The following is a 24,693-nucleotide window of genomic DNA, read 5'->3' on the forward strand; positions in this document are numbered from 1 at the left end:
TGCAGCGGTGCTGTGAGGACCTGGCCTTATCTCCTCCGCTGGGAATACCATTGCTTTGTTTTTGGCCCTGCCTTGGGTGACCCGCCGCGTTAACGCCCCGCTGTTAAAGATGCGCTTGGAGCGAGCATAAGGGGCAATTGATTGAGGATGTGAAGGGGTGACGGTGGGCGCCCAGGGTACCTGGAGTGAGGAGCACCTTGGGTGGATTGGCAAAAGTGACTAGGAGCGCTCCATACGTGTAGTGAGGTGCATATCATCACTCCAGGGCTTTGAACCCTTGCTGGCACGGATGAGGATATGATGCATGGGACGGATCAGGTCGCGCAGCGCTGTTTGACACACTTGGTGGCGGTCTAGGGGGAAGGCTACCAGTGACGATTTACAGACAATAGCCCTGATTTATACCTATACAGGGAGATTGCGGTCCAGGCGGTGCCTGAGAGTGGGACCACTGGGCCATATTACTAGCTGGAGTATCCCTGCTGTTTTGTCTTTCCCCAGCTGCCAGCTATGAGATGGGAAAGTTGGACGCGCGCCAACTGAGGCTCACTTTCGAGACTAAGAAGGACGCTCGACAGCAAATGGCAGAGGTGGAGCACGGAATAGAAGAGATGCCGCACGATAAGCATGATGGGCTCAGCGGCGAAGTGCAGTCGATCCTATCGGAGGTGCGGCAGGGGTTTGCAACGATGGCGGAGAAGATGGACACGCTCTCTGGTCGTATGGATGCTATCGCCCACAAAATCGATGGCCATGAAACTCGGATAAAAGAAGCGGAGCAGGGGATCTCGGAAACCGAGGACACTATGGCCCAAATGCAAAGCGCGTTGAATCAGATGGATAAGCTTCTGAAGCTTATAGCTGTTAAGAATGAGGATATTGAAGCGCGCAGTCGCCGTAATAATGTCCGCTTACTGGGCATACCAGAAAGTACGAATACGGGCCAGATGGAGACATACTTTGAACAGCTGCTTTCTGCGGTGATAGGTGTGGAATCCCTGTCTTCCCACTTTATTGTGGAGAGGGCTCATCGCACCCTCGGCCCCCAGCCTCCCCCTGGGACCGCGCCTAGGCCCATCATCACGCGCCTACTAAATTATAGAGATAGGGATGCGGTCTTGAGGGTGGCCAGGGAGAAAAAGCAACTGAATTATAATGGGGTGTCCTTTACTATCTTTCCTGATTTTACCACGCATGTGCATGAGGAGCGGCGTAAATTCATTGCAGTCAAGCAGAAGCTGAGACAAGCTCAGATAGATTATGCCCTACTGTATCCTGCGCACCTCCGAGTTACTTACCAGGGTACCCAAACAATATATACGAAGCCGCAGCAGGTGGAAGACTTTCTCAAGTCACTAAAAAAACGGCAAAGTGTGTCATCTGAGCGTGGTGGTCCCTCGGCGGTGTCCTTGGAAGATGTGGAATGACAGCCTCCGTAATCAGTGAGAGTAAGCCTTGGGGAGATGCGGTACCTGCAGCATAGTTCAGTCGGAACTCATGATGATGCGGGGTCCGCTGTCACCATAGTGAACTGGAACTTATACTGGAGATAGTGCAACTGGACAGTGTATGGACATAATAGCCAGTCGGACACCTCTTTCGCCTACGTGGGGACTGGCTTGGTGCTGCGGGTCTCCTGGATGGGTGAGAGGTACTCGTGGGCCACCTAGCAGTGTTATCCCCCTAATGGGTGTACCCCATTTGTTTGGTAATTTGTGGGTAGGTTGTATATTTCCTTTTAGCCCGGTTCCTCATTGGAATGGGTTTGTCATGATGTGTATGTTGGATTGGTTGTTTGATGGGCGGATGGGGGGCGGGGTGACTGGTACTGTCATAGTTGGGATGCTTCAGTGGGTGGGGGGAGGGGGAAAGGGGTGTTTTTACAGCTTGGACGATACCAAACAATGTTATGTGATAGGGCAAATGATGCATGTCTCAGTTCTATGTGGAAATACTTAATGCTGCAGGGTTGTCGTTCTTGTGAAATAAGATGCTATGACGGTGCAGGAGAATGACTCGGTCTTGAAGTTCCTATCCTGGAATGTTAGGGGGTTAGGGGATCCCAGAAAATGCAGAAAGATATTGGCCTATATGGACAGGCAGCGGGTCCAAGTGGCAATGCTGCAAGAAACACACATAAATCCACGGTCCCCTCATACCTTTGCATCCAAGTGGGCGAGTGTTAGGGTCTTTTCTTCTTACTCATCATATGCTCGTGGTACAGCCATTCTGGTTAAAAAACAGATGCCTTTTGTGCTGGCTGGCACGTTGGAGGACCCGCAGGGGAGATACATAGTTGTCTGGGGGAGGCTGGGTAGAGACTCGGTGACGATTGTTAATTGTTATGGCCCCAATGTCGATACACCCGAGTTCTTTACTAACCTATGGGGGAAGATTGTTGCTCTGGGGTCTACCCACATTATTTGGGGGGGCGAGATTTCAATGTCGCCTTGAATCCTATGTAGGACAGGTCCAATCATGCTACATGCCATTACACTAGGTCTCGGGAGGTGCTGCAGGGTATTATGGAGGAGGGAGGTTTAATAGACGGGTGGCGTCACACTCATGCGCAGGTGATGGAAGGGACTCACTTTACATCCTGCACTGGAACATGGGCTAGGCTCGACTTCTGCTTACTATCGAGGGGTTGGGAACTAGAATACGGAGTGTCACACATCTGGCCAGAACCTACTGTGATCATTGCCCTGTAAGTCTTATGATTGTTCTTCCTGGCTACGACAGGCCCAGACCTACTTGGCGGATGCAACCGCACGCCCTTCTAGATTCAGTGTTTCAAACTGAGCTTGGGGAAGAAATCCGGGATTTTTTTCTTCGTAACAAAGGGTCAGTAGATAGCATAGAGGTTATTTGGGAGGCATTTTAGGCCACTATCCGGGGGTATTGTATTTCCAAACGTTTTGGCGTCCTACGAGATATACAGCGCACGCTTAAGAAACTCGAGCAGGATTTAAAGGGGCTGGAGGACCGAATGATGCGAGGGGAAGCAGGTCAGATACACACAGATTTCAGGGAGAAGTTATCTGAGTATGAAGACACTGCTGCTAGGGAGGTTAAGTTTAAAGGACGATACTGGGTGGCTCGCAGGTATGGCGAGGGAGAACGTCCTGGGAGAGCCTTGGCCGAAATTACACGGTGTCCGCGTTTTACAACGCAGGTATTAGAAATAGAAAAGCCTGGGGGTCAGACTTGTCAGGATACCCCTGGAATCCTTGACTCATTCACCTCGCACTATGCTACATTATACTCCTCGCAGCGCCAGGGCAAGGCGGACCTGGATGCGTTTATGGGGGATATTGCGTTATGCTGGCTCAGTGATGCACATAGGGAATTCCTGAGTGCACCGTTTGAGATTGATGAGATCAGGGATGCCATTATGTCATTGCAGAATGGGAGGGCATCTGGATTGGATGGCCTTCCCGCGGAATTTTATAAGAGTTACACAGACATTATGGCGCCAGTACTCAAAGAAGCCTTCGAGGAGTCCCTGGAGGTCGGTATACTTCCAACTTCGATGAGGGAAGTATTGATAACGTCACTGTTGAAACCGGGCAAACCCAGTAGCTCCTGTGATTCCTTTAGACCCCTATCGCTCATAAATTGTGATACTAACATTCTGGCCAAGGTTTTGGCTAATCGTTTATCGCTACTGATGGACAGGATTGTTCTCCCTGATCAATCTGGTTTTGTCCCTGGTCGGGCCACTACCCATAATTTGCGTACATTGTTCTCACTGATACAGAATGTAGCACCGGACTTCCCACTTGCTGTAGTATTTTTAGATGCCACTAAGGCTTTTGATTCTGTGGAGTGGGACTATCTATTCGTTCTGCTACAGAAGATGGGATTCCCCAAATAATTCATTTCGTGGATACAGTTGTTGTATTATCAACCCACTGCAAAGGTGTTGATAAATGGTCATATATCCCCCTCGTTCCTTATATCGTGGGGCACCCGGCAGGGGTGCCCGCTACCTCCACTGCTGTTCGTATTGCGATTGAGCCGCTCGCATGTCGGTAACATCAGAAACACCAGGATAAGGCCTTTCGGTGTTATCAGCGTCAGCTTCTCATATCATTATACGCTGATGATGTTACGTTATATGTCAGAGATCCATAACAAAACATTAATCCCTTGTTGAGAGAATTCTTGGTTTTTGAAAGATTGTCCGGCGTACATATTAATTGGGGGAAGTCGCAGATATTTCCCCTTACGTCTGCAGTTCCTAAGTTCCAGCCGGATTTCCCCTTGAGTGGTGTACCTCTGACCTCCGCTATCTTGGCATACAGGTGACTCGAGATAAGGAAGACACGTTAAGATTGAACTATGGGGTGGCCATCACGCGATTGACCAGCAATGTCACGCGTTGGATATTGCTGCCCTGGTCATTTGCAGGTAGAGCTTCCCTTATCAAAATGATCGTCCTTGCCCAATTTCTTTACCTGTTCCTTAATATTCCCTACCACCCTGGGCCGTTCTTTTTGAAAACTTTGCGTACTGAATTGCTACGATTGCTCTGGGGAGGCAAGCAGTCACGACTTCAATGGTCTGTGCTCACGAAGCCGTATGACCAAGGGGGTTTTGATATTCCAGATTTTGAGGTGTATTATGTATGTGCGCAAGCTCATTACGCATACCATTGGCTGCGGGCGGCAGCTTATATGCCGCAGGTGGCTGCTGAGGATTGGTTGGCACATCCTATTCCACTCAATGGCTATATACATGCACTCCCGAGCACGCGTGGGACACCACCCACGATGGTCACCAGTACGGTGGCCGCATGGAGGCACATGGCAGGCTTGCTTCAGTCACCCCACCTGTTGTACTCCTCACGTCTCCCGCTCGTATATCACCCTGATGTGACGTTGTTGCAGGAAACAGGATTTCGCAATATGTGTCAGCGACTGCATATCGCTACATGGGGGGACCTATTCCACGGAGGTGTGTTTCGATCTCTAGAGCGTATGTTCCAGGCAACGCAGCCTACCCCCTAAGATGTCTTTTTATATGTGTGCTTGCGGCAGAGGATGAAGGCGGTTCTTCCTGATTTCCCTCGAGAACCGAAGAATTTTGCCCCGTTGCACTTAGTGCTCACTTCTCCGGATGGTAAGCATTTGGTGTCGGGTATATATCGTAGCATACGGACACAGCAAAAGGGCGCCAGCAGCCGGGCGCGTCAATCTTGGAGTGAGGAGCTGGGACGGGAAGTGACGGACGCACAATGGTTGGACTGTTGCACACAAACTCAGCAAATTTCTGCTAGCTGTAGATTGAAAGTGATACATTATAGATTCTTGGAGCGTTTATATTATACACCTGCCAAAAAATATCGATTGAAATTGTCCAATAATGATAGGTGTGAAAGGTGTGGCCAGACTGGGGCAGGCTTTATACATCTGGCGTGGGAGTGCCCGGTTATATGGAGTTATTGGATGCAGATCTATGACGCCCTTGACAAAATGACAGATAGTACACATGTGAGGGATCCATTGATAGCACTGCTGGGCTATACTGCACAAATCCCCAATAAATATAGGAAAGTTTGTGCAATGGCTTTGTTGCTGGCCGAGCTCAGGGTGGCTTGCAGGTGGGGCAGAGGACGAGCCCCAAAGTTTAAGGAGTGGTTAATAGATCTTTTATATTGTCAGGAACAGCTTTTGGTCTATGCTGAGACACAGCTGCTTGCCTCTAGACCCAAGGACATCTGGGGTCCGCTTCAGACCTTCCTCCTTCAGCAGCGGGAGGAGGACACAGACGTCTCTGCTGTGGGTGGCTCGTAAGCGGAGTGTGGGATATTTGGACGCTTTTGAAGCACTGGCTCTCCCCTTTTAGGTGGGGGGTGCTCCCCTCCTGTGGATGTGTGAGGATACGGTACTTATGTTCAGTTCTGCTACTGATAGACGATGGACTTTTGAGCCTTATCAGCATCCTTACAGGTATCCAGGTGTGGTGTACGGATTAGACTCGATAGCAGCTTTGAACAATATATGCTTGCTGTGATCATTGTCCTGTTAATCAGAAGAATGTATAGGGAATAATATCTCGATGTACTATAACTGTAATACGGATGTCCAGCTGTACTGTTGTGTTCTACGCTTAAAAATATAAATATACATTTTTTTTAATATATATATTTCTAGAGAACGTTTGTTGCCCGAATTACGTGGCAAATAATTTGCTGGCTCGGCTCGTGATGTGGCTCTCAGAGCCAACCCTGAGCCTCGGCTCATTCTTGGCTTGGTTCTCTCATTTAGTTTTGTGGCTTGCCCAGCTCTAATTCCCACCCGCATGTTTATCTGTCCTCATTTGTCTACAGCAGAGCTGTGGGGCTTTAACTAGCAGCGAGAAGTACATGGGTCCTCTGCCTGCTGCTTCCTACTTTCGGGGTTTCGGACTCCGGTCAGATCCCCTTCTTGACATCACTGCATCTGTCACTGCTTCTGCCTTTGTCACATAATGTTGTTGGAAGGTGGCAGCATGTTCTAAGCACTACATCCAGGCACTAGTGATCCTTCCAGCTGCTGCATCCTCCCACAGCCCTCTCTGCTCATCTTCACCCTTTATCTGGTGGAGCTCAGAGAATGAGGAGAAACATGATGGAAGCAGACAGATCAGATGGGGTATCCCAGGCTGAGATGAGGAAAGGAGGATGGAGAAGACTGCTGGGTAGTGTGGTGTTCTTTGTTGCATCTTAGAAGGTGGAGCAACTGGTAATGAAGCAAGAAATGTGTGCTAGAACACGCTGGAGAGGATGATTGTAAATAGATGGGCCAGGTCAGTGTGTGGCTGGACAGAAAGGGCACAATGGGCATAATGACACAGTGATTAGACAATGCTGGTTGATGGGGTAGGGTGGTGAATGGGGGCACGCTTGTGAGGATAGTGGGTGTTAGGGACAGTGGTTGTTACAGGGAGACTCTAAGAAGGTTAACAGGCTTAAGTGGATATGATTCGAAAGAATGGCTTGTGTGATGATGCATCCTAGGAACTGTGGTGAGTGATATAGTTAAGAAGGCTGGATAGTCAGACAGGCTAGAGTCAGACGGGGCTGCTATGTCATCGGTGATTAGAGGAAGGTGGGTGTTTCTCAGGGAGGGTTGGTGATGGACTTCAGGGTAGTCTGGTTGGTCAGTATGGACTGGTTTACTGGAGAGCATAACAGGATGTTGAGTAAAGGGAACAGGGCTGAAGAATTTCGTATGGGCAGTGTGGGTCATTTGATGGCTCTGGGTGGGTCTATTAGTGACCGCTAGAGTGGCTGAATGGGGTGTGGAATGGAATGAATAGGGTATATGAAAATGAGGAAGAGAAGTGGGAGAAGGGTCATGGGATACAAAGAGTACATGAATGAGGCACATTTGGGAGTGATGGATCAGGGATCTGATTAGTGGGTGATGAATCTGAGTGGTTGCAGAAACTGTGGAAGGTGGGTAGGGTTATGAAGCAAAGTAGAGATACTTAGAATCCCAGGTCAACTGCTGAACTATGAACACTTGTTCAAAGTAATAATCTGGGCCATTTTGCTCTAGAAGTGTGTGAAAAATCCTAGATCATTTCTGCAGGAAACTGGCAATACCTTCAAAAACAAAGGGCGATACCTCGAAGTGAAAGACACTTTAACATTTTCAAATGCCATACTTAATGCCAAAAACATGCAAACCCACTGGAAAAACACTGTGAAAATTAAAATATAAACAGGTAGTGGCATCGGGTCATGAGTTGGAGTGGGTATATTGATAGGTAGAGTTTAGGTTCATGGCTCAGGGGTGATGCATCCGTGACGGATGATGCGCGGGGCTTTTTTTTGTGGATGAGTCTCAATGACCCGGATAGTTGAAGAAGATGTATACATTGGTGGATGACTTCTTGATCCACATATGAAAGAGGGTTCAATTTTTTTCCTTAGATAATTGTGAGATCAGTATGATCAACGTGTTTAAGGGGGTCCCGGTCAAGGACCTCACAAGGGAAGTTAGAGGGGGAGAAGTGCATGATTCAAGTAGTGCATGGTGAAGTGAGTTCCATTGGGAAGAAAGGATTTAAATCATTTTAAATCCTTATAAGGTGCTCATAGAACAAGGTCCAATTGGGAAGTGGCCATGCAGAGAGGCAAATCGATCAGAAGGGCATGTGATAGAGGGAGAGTGGGGAGAACCACACAAAGTGGAGTGCCAGAGGGACCAACTTAGGAAGGACAGACGAGAGTCTTGACGGACAAAGGGGATGAATGAGGCAGGCACAGGTGAGTGTGGCAGGTGATGATCATCTAGTTAAAATTGACTGTAAAATCTGGATAAAATCTGGATCATATCATGTAGCAGTATTTCAGATGTTTAGAACAGAGTGATAAGAAACACTTACTTCGTGCAAACGATTAAGAGACATTATTGTGCATCAGTTTTTAATTATTTATTGCTACAATGAGAAATATATTTAACATTCATTTTTTTCATCGCCAGCCATAAATAGGATCCAATAAATTATAACTTACAACTCTTAAAATGGTTAACACATTAGGCAAAATAGGTTACAATATCACATTTTTTATCATGTATTGTTGTTACCAGTGAAATTAAATTAATGATGAATAGAAAACAAATTAGAGAATAAATACTTGTCTAAATTAAATAAAAGATAATGTAGAATTATTTTTCTGATATCATATATCTGTTTCAAACACCTGAAGTATCATTCAGGAATACAGTTCCGTCCTTGAAATTGACGAATAAAAATATTTGGCTGAAAAATTGCCATACCTTTTCATCACACTACTGTGTGCTCACATAGAAAAACACATATTATGTCTAATGAAACGTTTCATATAGAGTTAGACACACTGTTGTCTTATATTACATCTTGCCATCTTATTGAGCCATTACTGCAGGAAATCAACTGAAAGCACAAAGTTGATTGATAGCGGGGGTACGTGACCTGGATATTTGATAGTCACAAGGACAAGAAATCAAATGGCCCATACTTGCCCACTGAAGTCAAGGTTCATTGTTTGAGAAGATACATAACTGGCCTAAATGTATTTAAGTCCTGTCACACTATCTTGAGATGCAGTTGACACACCCAAGGCAAGGGATTTCAGTCGCCAGAGCCGAGAGATTACATTATTGATACAGGTTTTATCCTGGCTTGTCAATGCTTGAAATCAGGAAAAAAACTGAATTACTTGTGTGTTGCTTCCTGCTGCAAAATGTGGGGTTGTTGTTTTTACATTACTATTTGTGTCAATTTCCTTTTATCTAAGTGATAATGATGTTTGATTCAGACCTCCAAACCCACCCGTATATTAAAGCTGATATAACAAACATCAATTTTTTCTGTGTCTCCAATTTTTATGAAGCTTATTGGAATCCCCCCATCCACCCCATCCCCAATGCTTGTAATATTCCTGCAGCTTTTATTGGCCATTGTTCTTTGCTCGCTTTCTACACTTTTGAGAATATAATTTTAATGAGGCTGACGACTTAGCGGTCCATCGTTATGCTGTTGTGCGTGACGCAGGTGCATCCCACTACAACGGTCATTGTTTCCAGTGTAAAGGTGCATCTTTTCGGTTCTTTCAGCAGGACCAAGATCTGGTGCTTGATTTCAACTGGGTTCAAATCGAAGCCTCCGCAGCTATCAGCGCATACGGCCTGAGATACATGCATAGGGTACCTCTGGTTGTCTGTGTCTGACCTGTAAATAAACAATCAAGTAATTAATGCAGTTTGTGGAGAATCCTTCACCCACATCTATTACAATATTCAAAGACGAAAATAGCACAGGACCACTGACTGAAATGAAGCAATAATGGGGGGTGGGGCTACTCTATCTCTAAGACCATGCTTCTAAGTAAAAAGAGTGACTGCAAAGATTAGCCACTGATGACTTGCCAGCACCTAACCAAATATGCTCTGCATAGGGCAAATTTTAGAGTCTCACAGCAGAGTGGCTACAGAAAGTGCGGAGGGTGAGGGTGGTGGTGATGGTCATGGTGGACTGGGTAGTGGAGAAAACTGATGAGGGTATTTGGGCCATTAGGAATGATGGAAGACAGGGGCATGAAAATAATTGGATACATTGTTCTTGATAAAGTAGGTTTTAGACCCATGAAGACTGCTCCTTAAACAATTTATCATAATTTTATGAATCGAACAAAGAAATCCCCCAGACTGTGGCAGTTAAGGTTGACCCAAAAGCATCATTTTTGGTGTTCTGCAGTTGCGCACCACACTTTCACAGGCAACCAGAGGAAGAAGGTGGGTTCTACAGAACCATGACCATACACTGTGAGTCTTACATGCATTGTACCCTATCTGATTCTAAGACTACCCAGGTCACAAAGCAAACTGACAAGCCAATAAGTAAGTTTGTGAGCCTTCCTGTGCAGGGCTCAAGGCTAACCAAAACCCTTAAAGGCACTATTTTGAATGCAATGTTTGGATGGAGATCTTGAGAACAGTGTTAAAAAGTGACTTAAAAAGAGACTAGCATGCACTGGCTTCTCCCCGAGCATCACCATCGAAATTAAACTTCAGCCCATTATCTAACAGCATGCTAAAAGATAGTTCTTTTTCTGTCATCAGCTGTAGAAGAACTACAGCTTCTCCAGCAAAAGTTTAGTTGCAACTACCATCAAAACGTGCCTTCTTGAAAAGGGGTTACTAACTCTAATTGAAGGTATTCTTTTATTTAAATGTCATTTTTAAAGGGGTTGCGGCCATTTTGTTCAATACTCGTTTAGTGTGAAAATTCTGTTCAAGGCTTTCATGTTCTTTAAAAAGCTTATTACATTGTCTCAGAATTTGAGGGTGATTTGAGGACACTCCAACCCAATCCTGAAGGAGAACCAACACATCTGCAGTCTTAACTCAACTGCAAAATAATTAGCACCTGCACAACATGATGACATGGGCCATCTCACTGTAAATGTGTGCAATTATCGATTATTTACAGAGAGGGGGGACAGTACCTCAAAATAATTTTTGTAAATGATGACTAATAATTATGATACTGTCCTTGATCATGATCAAAATTCCTGTATCTGTTCCCTTTGCATAAGAATTTAGTTAATGCCTCACAATATTACATGCCTCACAATATCACTTGCATTTAACAGCAGCGCAGCATTTACACTTGTGCCACAAGAACACAGAGGTCTTTCTTTACTTTCTATCCTTCATGGATACCGAGCACCGGATTGAACGGTGTTTTCTACTATCCCTAGCAAGGCCTGCCGGTTCTCAATGCAAAAAGGCGGGAAACACTGCATAAAGGAGCAGTCTTCCAAAGCGATCACTGTCATTGTACCGTCCTTGAAGCTGACTCACGCAGCTTGGGAATACAGATGCTGTGATTCTTCGTGCACAGAATATCATCCAGGTAAGAATAACTATAAATGAAGAGCGCAATACCTTACGCTCACCGCCTTCTCTAGAAACCAACCTCCCCTTTTATTAAATCCATAGACATACACAGTGCATTGTCACTGTTCCCAGAACTTACCAGGGATTAACCATACTGCTAAAGCTATAGCGAGTTGATGTAAAGAGCCGGTCGGCCAAACCGTACCCCTGACTGCCAGCCTTTCCTCACACTGAGGTAAGAGCACCTTTTGAATCAAAGTGCATCGCATATCCTGCCCTGTCTCACCACTTTCCCTTAACCATACTCTCCTTCTCTACCATTTCCCCCCGGCAGTACTCGGACGGGTCCTCTTGTGAGTAATACCCTTTCACTTCTCACTTGTGGCACATCACTAGTTCACAAGGCTGCGCAATAAGCAATCCAGGTAATTCACACTCCATGTCCCCCCTTTTTTATTTCTCGCATTTGTGCCGGTACATGGGCCTTATGCTCTTATTATTTCATTATAGATGTCCCTGCATCACTAGCCCTGAGGAGACCCCATACTGATAGAGGGTGGAAACGCCGTCGACAAGCTGAAAGAGCGAACCATTGCCCAGCGTGTATTATTATATACAGTTGCTGTTTACAAAGAAATTATACAAGAATGGTCGCCTTTTAAGATTTATGGAAACCTTGTATATAAATATACACCCTGTCACTTACGATTAGGTTCCATTTTTCACTTTGGGACACAGTGCACAAATATCTGTTCTATTGTAAATTTAAACGTGTTGGTGGTTCCTTGCCCTCTGACATTATTGTACCCTCTTTTTATTGCGATTGTGCAAATTATATTGCTTGAATCATTTTTTATGAGTCCACAGGAACCGTTGTTTCCCCTTATAGTACCTCAAAATAAGCAAAACTTTACATTTTTATATAATATTCTTAAGGCCAAACGAATCTGCGTGTAACGGTAGAATTACAGCGGATGGATGAAATTGTATAATAGCACAATTTTAACAATTGTTTTTTGTCACAAGGACCTTTGCTAACAGAACCACTACTTATATAGACACTAATGGACACTGCATTACCATTATATCTGTGAACCCCATCCCACTTTAATTTCAAATTACAATCATATAAGTAGTGGTAAATATCTTTAAGGGCTGCAAGACCAGAAGCCAGATAGCTGTCCTTCCCTAGCAGATGATGCTCTTCTGATAATAGTCCTCTGACCAATCAGTGGCACTGCTTTTCTACTTTACGAGCAGAGAGACTGACCAATCCGAAGATAGTTAATAATAAGAAAGACAAGTTGATATAGATGTATGACAGAACCACGCATTCCACTGTAACATATTCCGTTACAATGCAGCCGTTACTACTCGAAATCCATTACCAAGAATAATCATTACCACGCATGCTTTTACAATGAATTTCACTGTAAAAGCATGAATGGTCAAGGCATATGCGTGATAAAGGTTTCATTGGTATAAATAAGTATTTTACAGGTAAGTCTATCTATCTATCTATCTATCTATCTATCTATCTATCTATCTATCTATCTATCTATCTATCTATCTATCTATCTATCTATCTATCTATCTATCTATCTATCTATATTAATATATATTATATATATCTATATATATATATATATATATATATATTATCTACTGGCGGTCGCCAGTAGATAGTTATAGTTAGGACCGAGTTTCCATAGGAAATCTGAAAATTCTATTTTGAATAACTTTGGCGCCGGTTGACGAATCCACGCGAAATTTTCAAAACTAATGGGGCGCTCCGTTCAGCTCCTACCCTGAAAGTCTCGGGGTGATTCATCAAGCGGGGGCTGAGAAAAAAGGGGGGTCCCAAAACACGTTTTCCCCATGCATTTTTCCATAGGACCTTTAGTCGAAGGTACAGCCCGAACGGCTGAACAGAATTACTTGAAATTTGGCAGAGAGGTAGTCCTCAGGTCAGGGAAGTGCCTTTTGCAGGTCTGGTGTCAATCTGTTCAGTAGTTCCTGAGAAAATAGCATTTAAAAGCATATAAATATCTATAGGCGCGCACCGTGCGCGCACCGTGCGAGCACCCTAACGTGCGCGAGCGTAATTCTGATTGGTGGTTACATGTTAGCCATCGTTCGAATCGGTCGAAATCAGGAAGTGTCGGTCGCCATTTTGTTAGTTTTCAGTGCGAGAGTGAAAAAGGAAGGTGGCGAACGTGAAAAGGGGGCAGGGTAGAGAGTTCCTGACCCCCTAGCCTTTGTCAAGGGGTCCCTGAAGGACCCCGAAGGCAGAATTTTGAAAAAAAAATATTTTTTTTAAAAATCGCGGGGGTGCGCGCACCTTGCGCGCACGGTGAAAAACCAAAAAAAACCAAAACATTTTAATACGTAGTTTATTGTAAAATAAATATATATAAAAAATAATAATACATAAATAAATTAGCATTTAAAAAACCGTACAAATTCACTGAAAAAACCATAGGTTTCACACACGTTATAGTTAGGAATTAGCATTTAAAAAACCTTGCAAATTCACTTAAAAAACTATAGGTTTCACACATGTTATAGTTAGATGGATATTTCACTCGTAAAAAACCAATGAAATTCCCCCGTTATAGTTAGTTCAGATAACTATAACTCGCGCGACCGCCACTCTATCACAAGGATGATGTCATCAGTGATGCCATGAGTGATGCTACTGACCATGTCATGAGTGATGTAATATGTGACGTCATGAGCAGTGGATTGCGGGCGCGCGAGTTATAGTTATCTGAACTAACTATAACGGGGGAATTTCATTGGTTTTTTACGAGTGAAATATCCACCTAACTATAACATGTGTAAAACCTATGGTTTTTTAAGTGAATAGATAGATATATAGATATATCTATATATATATTATCTACTGGCGGTCGCCAGTAGATAGTTATAGTTACAACCTAGTTTCCATAGGAAATCTCAAAATTCTATTTTGAATAACTTTGGCGCCGGTTGACATATCCTCGCGAAATTTTCAAAATTAATGGGGCGCTCCGCTCAGCTCCTGCCCTAAAAGTCTCGGGGTGATTCGTCAAGCGGGGGTCGAGAAAAAGGGGGGGTCCCAAAACGCGTTTTCCCCATGCATTTTTCCATAGGACATTTAGACACAGCTACAGCCCGAACGGCTGAACAGAATTACGTGAAATTTGGCAGAGAGGTAGCCATAAGGTCAAGGAAGTGCCTTTTGCAGGTCTGGTGTAAATCTGTTCAGTATTTCCTGAGAAAATAGCATTTAAAAGCATATCAATATCTATACGCGCGCATCATGCTCGCACTGTGCGCGCACCCTGCCGTGCGCGAGCGCAATTCTGATTGGTTATTAGATGTCGGTAAACATTCGAATCTGTCGAAACCAGGAAGTGTCGGCCGCCATTTTGTCTCTCGCAGTCTGAGGGGGTGAAAAAAAAAGGAGGAGAACGTGAAAAGGGGGCAGAGTGGACAGTTCATGACCCCCTAGCCTTGGTCAGGGGGTCACAGAAGGACCCCCAAGGGAGTAAAAAACATTTTTTTTATTTTTGATAAATCGCGAGGTGCGCGCACCGCACGTGCACGGCACGCACTGCGAACCGTGGGTGCTCGGTGCGCAAAGCGCACCAAGCGCCCACAGCGCGCGCACGGTGTGCGAAGTGCACCCTGCGCGCAGGGTGCGCGCACCTCGTCATTTAAAAGAAAAAAAAAAAAAATTTCACGGTGCGCGCATGGTGAAAAACCTGAAAAAAAAAATTTACACATAACTTAGCATTTAAAAAACCGTACAAATTCACTGAAAAAACCATAGGTTTTACACACGTTATAGTTACGAATTAGCATTTAAAAAACCTTGCAAATTCACTTAAAAAACCATAGGTTTCACACATGTTATAGTTAGCTGGACATTTCACTCGTAAAAAACCAATGAAATTCCCCCGTTATAGTTATTGTAGGCAACTATAACTCACGCGACCGCGATCCTCTGCTGATGACGTCAGATATTACATCACTGATAACATATGTGTCTTTATGAAAAATAAATATTTGTAATATATGTATAGCTAAAGATTAATGGAAGAAGACATGGGTAAATAAGTGTCTAAATACAGTGATGTAATATCTGACGTCTTCAGCAGAGGATTGCAGTCGCGTGAGTTATAGTTGCCTACAGTAACTATAACGGGGGAATTTCATTGTTTTTTTACGAGTGAAATGTCCAGCTAACTATAACATGTGTGAAACCTATGGTTTTTTAAGTGAATATATATATATATATAGAGAGTTTCTAGTTTCTATTTTCCTGAAAAATACTGACATTTTAGTGTTAAAGACATGCCTGGTAAAGGCATATGCATGGTAAAAAAGTGTACAGGGAGGTACAAACACTTTTTTGGTTTATAATTCGACACCGTCAATCATCAACTTATGATTCAGAGACTTAAGGAAGTGGGCTTAGAGGGAGTGGCACTTCGCTGGTTTCAGTCCTTTCTGGAGAGTCGCTCTTTCTGTGTCTTTGAGGGTGAAGCTGCATCAGAGTACATTCCTTTGCAGTGTGGAGTCCTCCAGGGATCATCTCTCAGCCCTACCATGTTTAATAGCTACATGAGTTCCTTAGCTGAATTTGTGTATCCTTGGGGCATCCAAATTGTCACCTATGCGGATGACACACAGCTTGTGGTGTCTCTAAGCCAGAAAGGAAAACGAGAATCGGGTCTGGTATCTTGTCTGGGAAACATTTCGGACTGGATGGATAAGTCTTTCTTGAAACTTAATGGTGCAAAAACGGAACTTATACTGCTTGGGCATAATGTTCCCATTAGCATTAAAGCTTCTTGGCCTAGCTGTCTAGGTACGCCACCTGTACCAAAGACTAAGATTAAGAGCTTAGGAGTTTGGCTGGACTGCAAGCTTGATTTAAAAGAACAAGCATGTAAGGTGGCAGCTAGCTGCTATGAACAGATCAGGATGATAAGGAAGATTATTCCTCTTCTTCCTTTTGATGCTAGACGGGTGTTAGTCCAGGTGCTTATACTTTCGCGACTGGACTATGCAAATGCAGTGTACCTTGGTGCCCCTTTGGGCACTTTTAACAGGTTACAAATTGTTCCGAACTGTGCGGCCCGCTTACTTATGAACAGTCCTAAATATAGTTCAGCTAAACCAGCATTGGCTGCCCTGCACTGGCTCCCTGTTCAGGCCAGGATAGGCTTTAAGGCTCTTTGCATTGCCCACAAGGCCATCGCTGGGAAGGGATCATCTATGATTCAGTCGCTGGTTCAACTCTATGTTCCCAATAGGATGTTGCGATCTAAGCATATATTTTTGCTCACAGTGCCCATGATCAAGCGAGCTCGCTCCGGAGGTCGTCTATTCTCGTACAATGTTGCTAGGCTGTGGAATCGTCTGCCTGAGCATATTCGCTCGGATTCCAATTACCTTGGTTTTAGGAAACAGCTGAAGACCTTCCTTTTCCGATGAGTTGTGTCTGATGAATGAGGTGCCACGAGTAAGCGCTGGGATGCCTTTGGTAGCCATGCGCTATATAAATGTGTATTCATTCATAATATATATATATATTCACTGAAAAAACCATAGGTTTCACACACGTTATAGTTAGGAATTAGCATTTAAAAAACCTTGCAAATTCACTGAAAAAACCATAGGTTTCACACATGTTATAGTTAGCGGAAATTTTACTGATAAAAAACCAATGAAATTCCCCCGTTATAGTTAGTGCAGGCAACTATAACTCACGCGACCGCAATCTTCTGCTGATGACATATGTGTCTTTATGAAAAAAAAATATTTGTAATATATGTATAGCTAAAAATTTATGGAAGAAGACATGGGCAAATAAGTGTCTAAATACAGTATTAGCATCAGCAGAGGATTGCGGTCGCGTGAGTTATAGTTGCCTGCACTAACTATAATGGGGAAATTTCATTGGTTTTTGTGTGTGTGGATAATTTTTTTTTTTTAAATTTATTACCGTACGCGTACGGTAAGCGTAATCGGCGATTTTCCGAAAAAAAATATTTTTTTATTTGGGCTTGGGGGTTGTTTTGGGGACCCCTATATCAATGCTGGGTGGTTAGGATCTCAAGAAACTGCCTCTTTAGACATTTTTTGGCATCGTTTTTGCTGCCCAACTCATGTTTACTAAGATCTAACAGCCAATCAAAATCGCGCTCGTGCACGCCACCGTACGCGTACGGTAAGCGCACCGTAAGCGCACCGTAAGCTGGCTCAGATATATATATTGATTTAAAGGCTATTTTCTCAGAATCTACTGAACAGATTTACACCAAACCTACAAAAGGCACTTCCTTGACCTGAGGACTACCTCTCTGCCAAATTTCAAGTAATTCTGTTCAGCCGTTCGGGCTGTAGCTGTGTCTAAAGGTCCTATGGAAAAATGCATGGGAAAAACGCGTTTTGGGACCCCCCTTTTATCTCAGCCCCCGCTTGACGAATCACCCCGAGACTTTCACGGTAGGAGCGTAGCGTAGCGCCCCACCTATTTTGAAAATTTCGCGAGGATTCGTCAACCGGCGCCAAAGTTATTCAAAATAGAATGTTGCGGATTTCCTATGGAAACAGGGTCCTAACTATAACTACCTACTGGCGACCGCCAGTAGGTAATATATATATTTATATTTATGTATATATTTACAGACGCATTAATACATAAGACTGTGTGTGTGTGTATATGTGACAAAGGCGGCTTGCCGCCGAAACGCGTCGTGGCCTTTCTTTGTTAATAAAATCTTTTTGTTGCATACTCACGGAGTCGGCGCCTGTCATTTAGCTTTGGCAGGATTGGATATATATATATATATATATATATATATATATATATATATATATATATATATATATATATATATATATATATATATATATATATATATATATATATCCTTAAAACCCCACAACCCCTCATCTCATACCCACACTAAACCCTAAAATTACCCGTACCATCCAAAAACCCATAGCCACCCTAAACTCTAAAAATACCCTTGGCACCCAAAAGCCCATACCCGCCCTAAAATGACCCTTCTCACCCAAAAACTCCTATGCACCGTAAAACGTAAAATTATCTTTGCCACACAAAAAACCATCCTCACCCCAAACACTAAAATTGCACTTGCCACCCAAAAAACCATACCCACTCTAAACACTAAAATTTCCCTTGCCATCCAAAAATCCATACCCACCCTAAAGCCTAACATGACCTTTGCTTATGAAAAACCCATAACCATCCTAAATCCAAAATATATACTTATCTAATACTTATACTTAAAACGCATATTCCTTTACCATTTACGCCTTTACAATTAAATTTGTTGTAAAGGCATGCGTGGTAAAGTCATATGCATTGTAAAGTCCTGCGTGGTAATGGTTATGTGTGGTAACGCTTCCTGTGTTTTAAAGGCCGAGTTATAATGGTAATGCCTGATAACAGCCACGTTGTAATGGCTGTTTACCAGTTTGTAATGAGAGAGATAGTCAGTATGTTGCACGTGGGGCATTGTCGTCTACTGTAGTAATGTTTGTTTTATCACAAATAAAAATATGATTTAAGAACCTGATTTGGGGAGAGGGTAGATATGTAAAAAAAGGAATTACAATTTGTTTGCAGAGTTCACAAAGTAGGACTTTTAAATAATTTTACAGTGGTGGAGGAAACAAAAATATACATAACAAAATAATCCTGAAGAAAATATTTTTCATATTTAAATAATAATATATATGAAATATGAAGTAAGTTTGCAATTGACTAGATTCCCAAACCACCTAGAAGAAGTATATTGTCCATGTCATTAATTGACATTCAATTTAGGTATCTATGTACAACTAAAGAAATGCATTATCACTACCCCATTCCCAAGAAGCAATCACCACAAGTTTTCTTTTATAATCTCTGCCACCTTGGATCCTTGTATTTCGGAGGGAGTGTTCTAAGTCTTGCTCATATACACTCTGTAGGTCACATCTGGTTCACCTTATCTACCACCCCCAAAATTCATGATTATTGTTTTCTTTAAAATGTATACATGATTATGGTTTCTAGGTGATGGGCAGGGATTTTTCATATAACACCCAATTTATGCTTCAGAAACAAGGGGTCATTTGTTAAAAAGGAATACGTTGTGGACTAAGCTCACCTGTAAGTCCATGGGCAGAGCGAGCGGTTTCTAATATCCCCCATGAGTTCCGACTGATGCACAGGCACTGTCGAGCTGACCCTCACTTGGAAGTACGCGTCAGATTTACGCGTGGGGCATTTTTCCTTTTGCTCGTGAGCCTGCAGGCCTGGTTTTTTTGCGATAACGCCGACATGGGGACTTCTGCCCTTCCTCAAGCGTCCTGTTCTGGTTTCTGCCACTGCCGCGTGGGCCACCACCACCACGACCAGAAGAGCCAATGTCTTCAGAAAGAAATGAAGTTGGGAAAATATAAGTCAGGGTGTTGTAGACATTTACACGTGCGGTTCTAGCAAGTGATGAAGACTTAATGCCATTACTTAGTGTCTCCATGTACTATATGTGTTGTGGTCAGAGAGCGGAAACAAAATGGGTAACACTGCGCATCTCCAGACTAATAACCACTTACTCCACTATATGGATACTACTAGTATATACCTTACAACTCACTGGATAGTTGGTCATTTGTGCATTGTTTTAAGAAAGGAGCTCACATATCAGCAGTAGATTTGCTTAAATGCATATATATATATTTCCTATTACCAAATAATCATTTATTCTATAATCTTGTACTGGTAAATACAGATGCAGGTACGCAATGAAAATGTAAAAGGAAGAACGAGTAAATAAAAATGTGCAGAGAAACAGAAAACATTTTGCAGTTCAATGTCAACCGAGGCGGAAGAAGGGGGTTACTGAGGTTAAAAAAGGTAGAAAGAGGAAAGAGGGTCTAAGTGGTTTCGGTTTTGACAATGTTACCACTTTCTTATTTGACAAGAGAGCACAAGGCTGATTTACAAACATCTTTTTAAAAGTCGTAAATGTGTTCCTTGTAACATTCCTCATATCTTTGAAGTAGGCAAAGAAACCATGAAAAGCTTCAGATTTCTGTGAGGACTGTTACCGCATTACATGACTCTTGTGCATACGAGTACCTGTACAGGAAATGCGCATATGTAAATTATTTTTCTTTTTCTCCTGTAGTGAAACTCATTTTCCTCCAGCGAACCCCCTTTACCTTACAGGCCCATTTAATACAAGTATGTTTTTGCCCCTTTCCCACCTTGGCAAGCACCTATCCAGACTTTTTGCACGGGTAGTATTCCAGGAGCTTGAGAAGTGGAAGACGGGATGGAAAACTTTTGTGAATGACCACAAATTTCCACCCTTGAGGATCTTCTCAAGAGCCTCCATGTCTATCAATCCCTAGCCCCCACTATCACCCCTTCCCTCCTCTTGCTGATGGCAGACTTACCCATGCGACAAGTCCACCAAGTTGGAGTACTTCTACACATGAGTATGTGAATTTCTCTTAGTAAAAAAATCAGAAAATTCTGATTGAGTTAATCAGGATTTGCATTTTTGGAAAACTATTCCAAATGTTTGTGCACCTATGTGTGCACAATATAATGAAACCAATACTGTAACCTTGTTGATTTCAGAATTTCTAAACGTCAAAATAGTAAACAAGCATTAGCAATGCCAACAGGTCCGGCTTTAAAGGAACGGTGTATGGTAGTGTGAAACATTGCCAGTAAATTGCATGGGATTGGAGATGTATTTGTGTGGAAGCAAAGAACTGTAGAATAATGTTGGTTTAGGGTAACATTTGGTTTAGGGACAGTTGGTTTAATGACCGCTCACCTCCCATCTGTGTTTCTGCCAGATGAAAATATCATAAATTACCTAGTTACTTAAGACACTTTAATAGCATTACAATGTCATGTGTGTGCCCCTGAAAGTTCTATCACAGGCATTTGGATGAATACAATGATTACAGCTATTAGAGGCCACTTACTTTTCTGTGGTAATACACAACTTCTGCCTAATCAAAACACACTCCTGACTCTCAACGTGTGGATGGAGCCAAAGCCGCTCTCTAACAGAACATGCATTTGTAAAGCACATGTTCACCAAAGGGTATCTTGGCGGTTAATGACAGAGGTTTATTGTTACCCAACGGTACTCATTTTATCTACTACAGAAGGATGAAAGACTGAGTGGACCCCACAGGATTTGAACCTGTGACCATGAGGTCAAACACAGACTCCTTCAGTGGATACATTAGTTCACTAACCACCAGACCTGGGATTAGCTCTAGTGATGCTAACATAATTGTTTGACTGCGCTGTCAAGCCAGAGCACGAAAATATAGATAAAGTACTATGGAGCCGCACAGAGCTATATCCAGTAAGATATGGTGCTACCGCTCCCTTCTCTAGCACTGATGCACAAACGTAGTGTCTAGCAGAGGTTGTGTGCTAGAAAGGGACCCTACCGCTACAAAATACTAAGCCTAGACAAAGTTTAAATGCTTTCACACACTGGACAATCCTTTACATTGCAGCTCAAATGCAATATCTGAAAAGTTAGGAGAAATGAAAAGATTTCTCCTACTTAGCGCCTGCGTCAAGTCCTGTCTAACAATTTAAGTAAATAGAGATATGCATTGCAAGATGTGAGTTGAAGTGTGATAACACTCAAATATGATCCGTGGGATGCCCCTGTTCTGCTATGTATTGCAAAGCAAGGCAATGCGCTATATGTGTTACGTTAAGGGCCTCTTTCCAGCCCCCAAAAAATTCCAAAACAAATTGGCTGCTCGGCTTCCTATTTGCTTCAACATCATGGGGGCTCGAACTCCCACTTCACCCAACCAACAATTTATTTCCATATTTTTTACTTGAAAAGCCTTAACTGCCAAAAGATCAGTCTTTGAAGTGTTTAGATTTCTAAAGAATGCCTCAAAATGTTTCTGCATGGTGTTTTGTGACTCCCTTCTTTCGTACAAATGTTAACTAAAAGCTGTGTGCACTGTCTTTGCATCGGAAGCAGATGTAGACCCCTCTACCCCTTTCTGTGACTGAGCTCAAATCTACAGTGATTACTATTCTTTAGCATGGCTACCATGACTCCCTCCCCATGTCTACCCCAATCATCATTTCTGGATCTTCATACATCTCCATTAGAAAGTTTATTACATCAATAAAATGCACACATTGTACAAAGACTTGTTCTCTTCCATCACCCATAATACATTTGAACACTATAGGATGTTTGCCCCTACTGATACCCTCTTAATGACTCCTGAGTCTTGCCACTCACCATCAGCGTGCCTTTCTGAAACCTCATGGTTGGTCGTTTTCTTGTGATGCTCCTCTTGGCAAAGAGTTTCTCTTGTGAGACACGGTGATAGTGCAGACCTGGCTGCGCGCCCTCTTATAGGACCCACATGTCCTCCCGCACACACTCACGGAAAGTCACATGCAGTCATGGCATGACAAAGAGTTTCTGCGCTGACCCATTTACCGATAAATGTCTGCCAAGATATTTAATTTTAGAATACAATAAAAAAAAAAGACCTGCCTCTCACCACATAACCCAAAAGCATCACAAAAGATAGTTAACCTCATTACCTCCATGGGCTTTCATTTCCCATCACATGAAAGGAAAAATAAATAAAAGCAATGTCAGCAGAGAAGATTCATGCCATCTCTCAGGAGAACGCCCCTGGTTGTCCTCTCTAAGAACATGTCTGGTCTAGATTTGTATTGTGCATCCATTGTTTGACCACTAGCGCTCGTTTGCGCCCATCAAGTTATGGTAACCACTGCCTGCAGATAATTTGCAGTGTATGTCCTAGCGATAAGCCTTGTAACAACTTGCTTAAACCAAAACTTCAAATATAAATCTTGATAGAATGCCAAGATTGTTCTTTTTATCGCTTGCTCATTAGCCAATTTAGTTTCACTCTCTGCAGTTTCATTTGAGTCTCACATTTATACTTTATTGATCACACAATCCGAGTCTCATTACTTCAGCACAAAAGCTTTGTTGTTCCTTTTAACAGCTAGCTATACTATATCATTTCATTGTGTCCAGTTTAATTAATTATGAACCTTTTAGGTCTGGCTTGACTGTGTAGGTGTCTGAAAGGTGTTTTGTTTTTAATATACAGAGTCAGCTTTGAGTCAGTCTCCTTCAGCCATTGACGTCTGTGTGAAAGCCCTCTTCAGTGATTGTCAATCATGTTTTGGCTCCACCTAGAGAAGTATTTATCTCTTATTGTTATGCTATCGCCTATACCATTCCACCTCCAAGCACTGCTTCCATTGCAATGCATGAGGGTCTATTTTACATTTGAAAATTATAATCAAGCATCCCATTTTTTGGATCACTTCTTTCTTTCACACATGCTTTTTGTACATGAGACAAGATAAATGATGTATAGTGGCATTGTACTCAAATGCAGCAGACAGTCTCTGTATTTAAAAATATAACAGCAGTCAGGTTCCTACATGTGTGACTATACATGTTGGCTCTGTGTATGTTCTTAGTGCATGCAAACCTTCTGGTGTTTTGTCGATCTGGTCATGGACTGTAGGAAAGTCAAACCCGTTAACATCACCAATGCTTGTTTCCTTTTGATAACATAATTCCAGTTGCATTATTGGTTTTGAAATAAATAAAAGTGATATACATGTTCACATTTGTTAATGATACAATGTTAGCCTTTTATTTTAACCTTGGTTACAGACCACCTTCTTTAGGCAGACCAATTGTTTTCAAAATATAAAATATACTTTAAGTGGGCTTTGGGTCAGCCCCTTGCTCATGACTGGATGCTTCTGTTGTCTATCTCAGTTGTCTGCTCTTGATTCAAAGCCTTTCCGCCTTGCCCATGAGCTGTTTCTTTTAGCCATTTTGTTTTCTATCAGTGGGCTTGAGGCTACCCATTCCTTATCATTGGATGGCTTCACTCTCATTCTCATTTGCTTTCTTCTGATTGGTCATCTGCAATAGTGTTTCTTCCTCTTTGTGTGTTTGTCCATCACCTGGAGCATGGTTGGGGTACTTTTGTCCTTCCACTGCTCCTTTTTTTAGGCGCTATGTTTTTCTTTGGGTATAAGCACTCCACTAGAGTGTAATACTGCTGCCCCCTCTGTGTCCTTCCCTTGTCCAGTTGCATGCCATTCTTCTGTTGATATCTGTGTTGTTGTGTGCTCCACCTGCTCTAGCTCAGTTGATGTGAGTGTTCTAGGGTGCCCTTTCCCTTCCTCCTTTGAATAATGTCCATGTTGTTTCATATCCCAGCCCCT

At 43.0% G+C, this 24,693-nt stretch overlaps 1 protein-coding gene across 1 annotated transcript; it reads right to left on the reverse strand.

Annotated features, from left to right (window-relative positions):
* Nucleotides 1-8,412: 8,412 nt before the first annotated feature.
* On the reverse strand, nucleotides 8,413-22,782 carry LOC146816596 (interleukin-17A-like). The gene is made up of 3 exons (XM_085609139.1): nucleotides 22,700-22,782; nucleotides 19,556-19,818; nucleotides 8,413-9,708 (listed from the first exon to the last, which is right to left on the reverse strand). The coding sequence occupies exons 1-3, from the start codon at nucleotides 22,724-22,726 to the stop codon at nucleotides 9,495-9,497; spliced, it is 504 nt and encodes a 167-aa protein (XP_085465265.1). The 5' UTR covers nucleotides 22,727-22,782; the 3' UTR covers nucleotides 8,413-9,494.
* Between the last annotated feature and the right edge of the window lie 1,911 nt (nucleotides 22,783-24,693).

This window comes from Triturus cristatus, chromosome 6 (genome assembly GCF_964204655.1).
Source record: "Triturus cristatus chromosome 6, aTriCri1.1, whole genome shotgun sequence".
NCBI classification, from domain to species: Eukaryota; Metazoa; Chordata; class Amphibia; order Caudata; family Salamandridae; genus Triturus; species Triturus cristatus.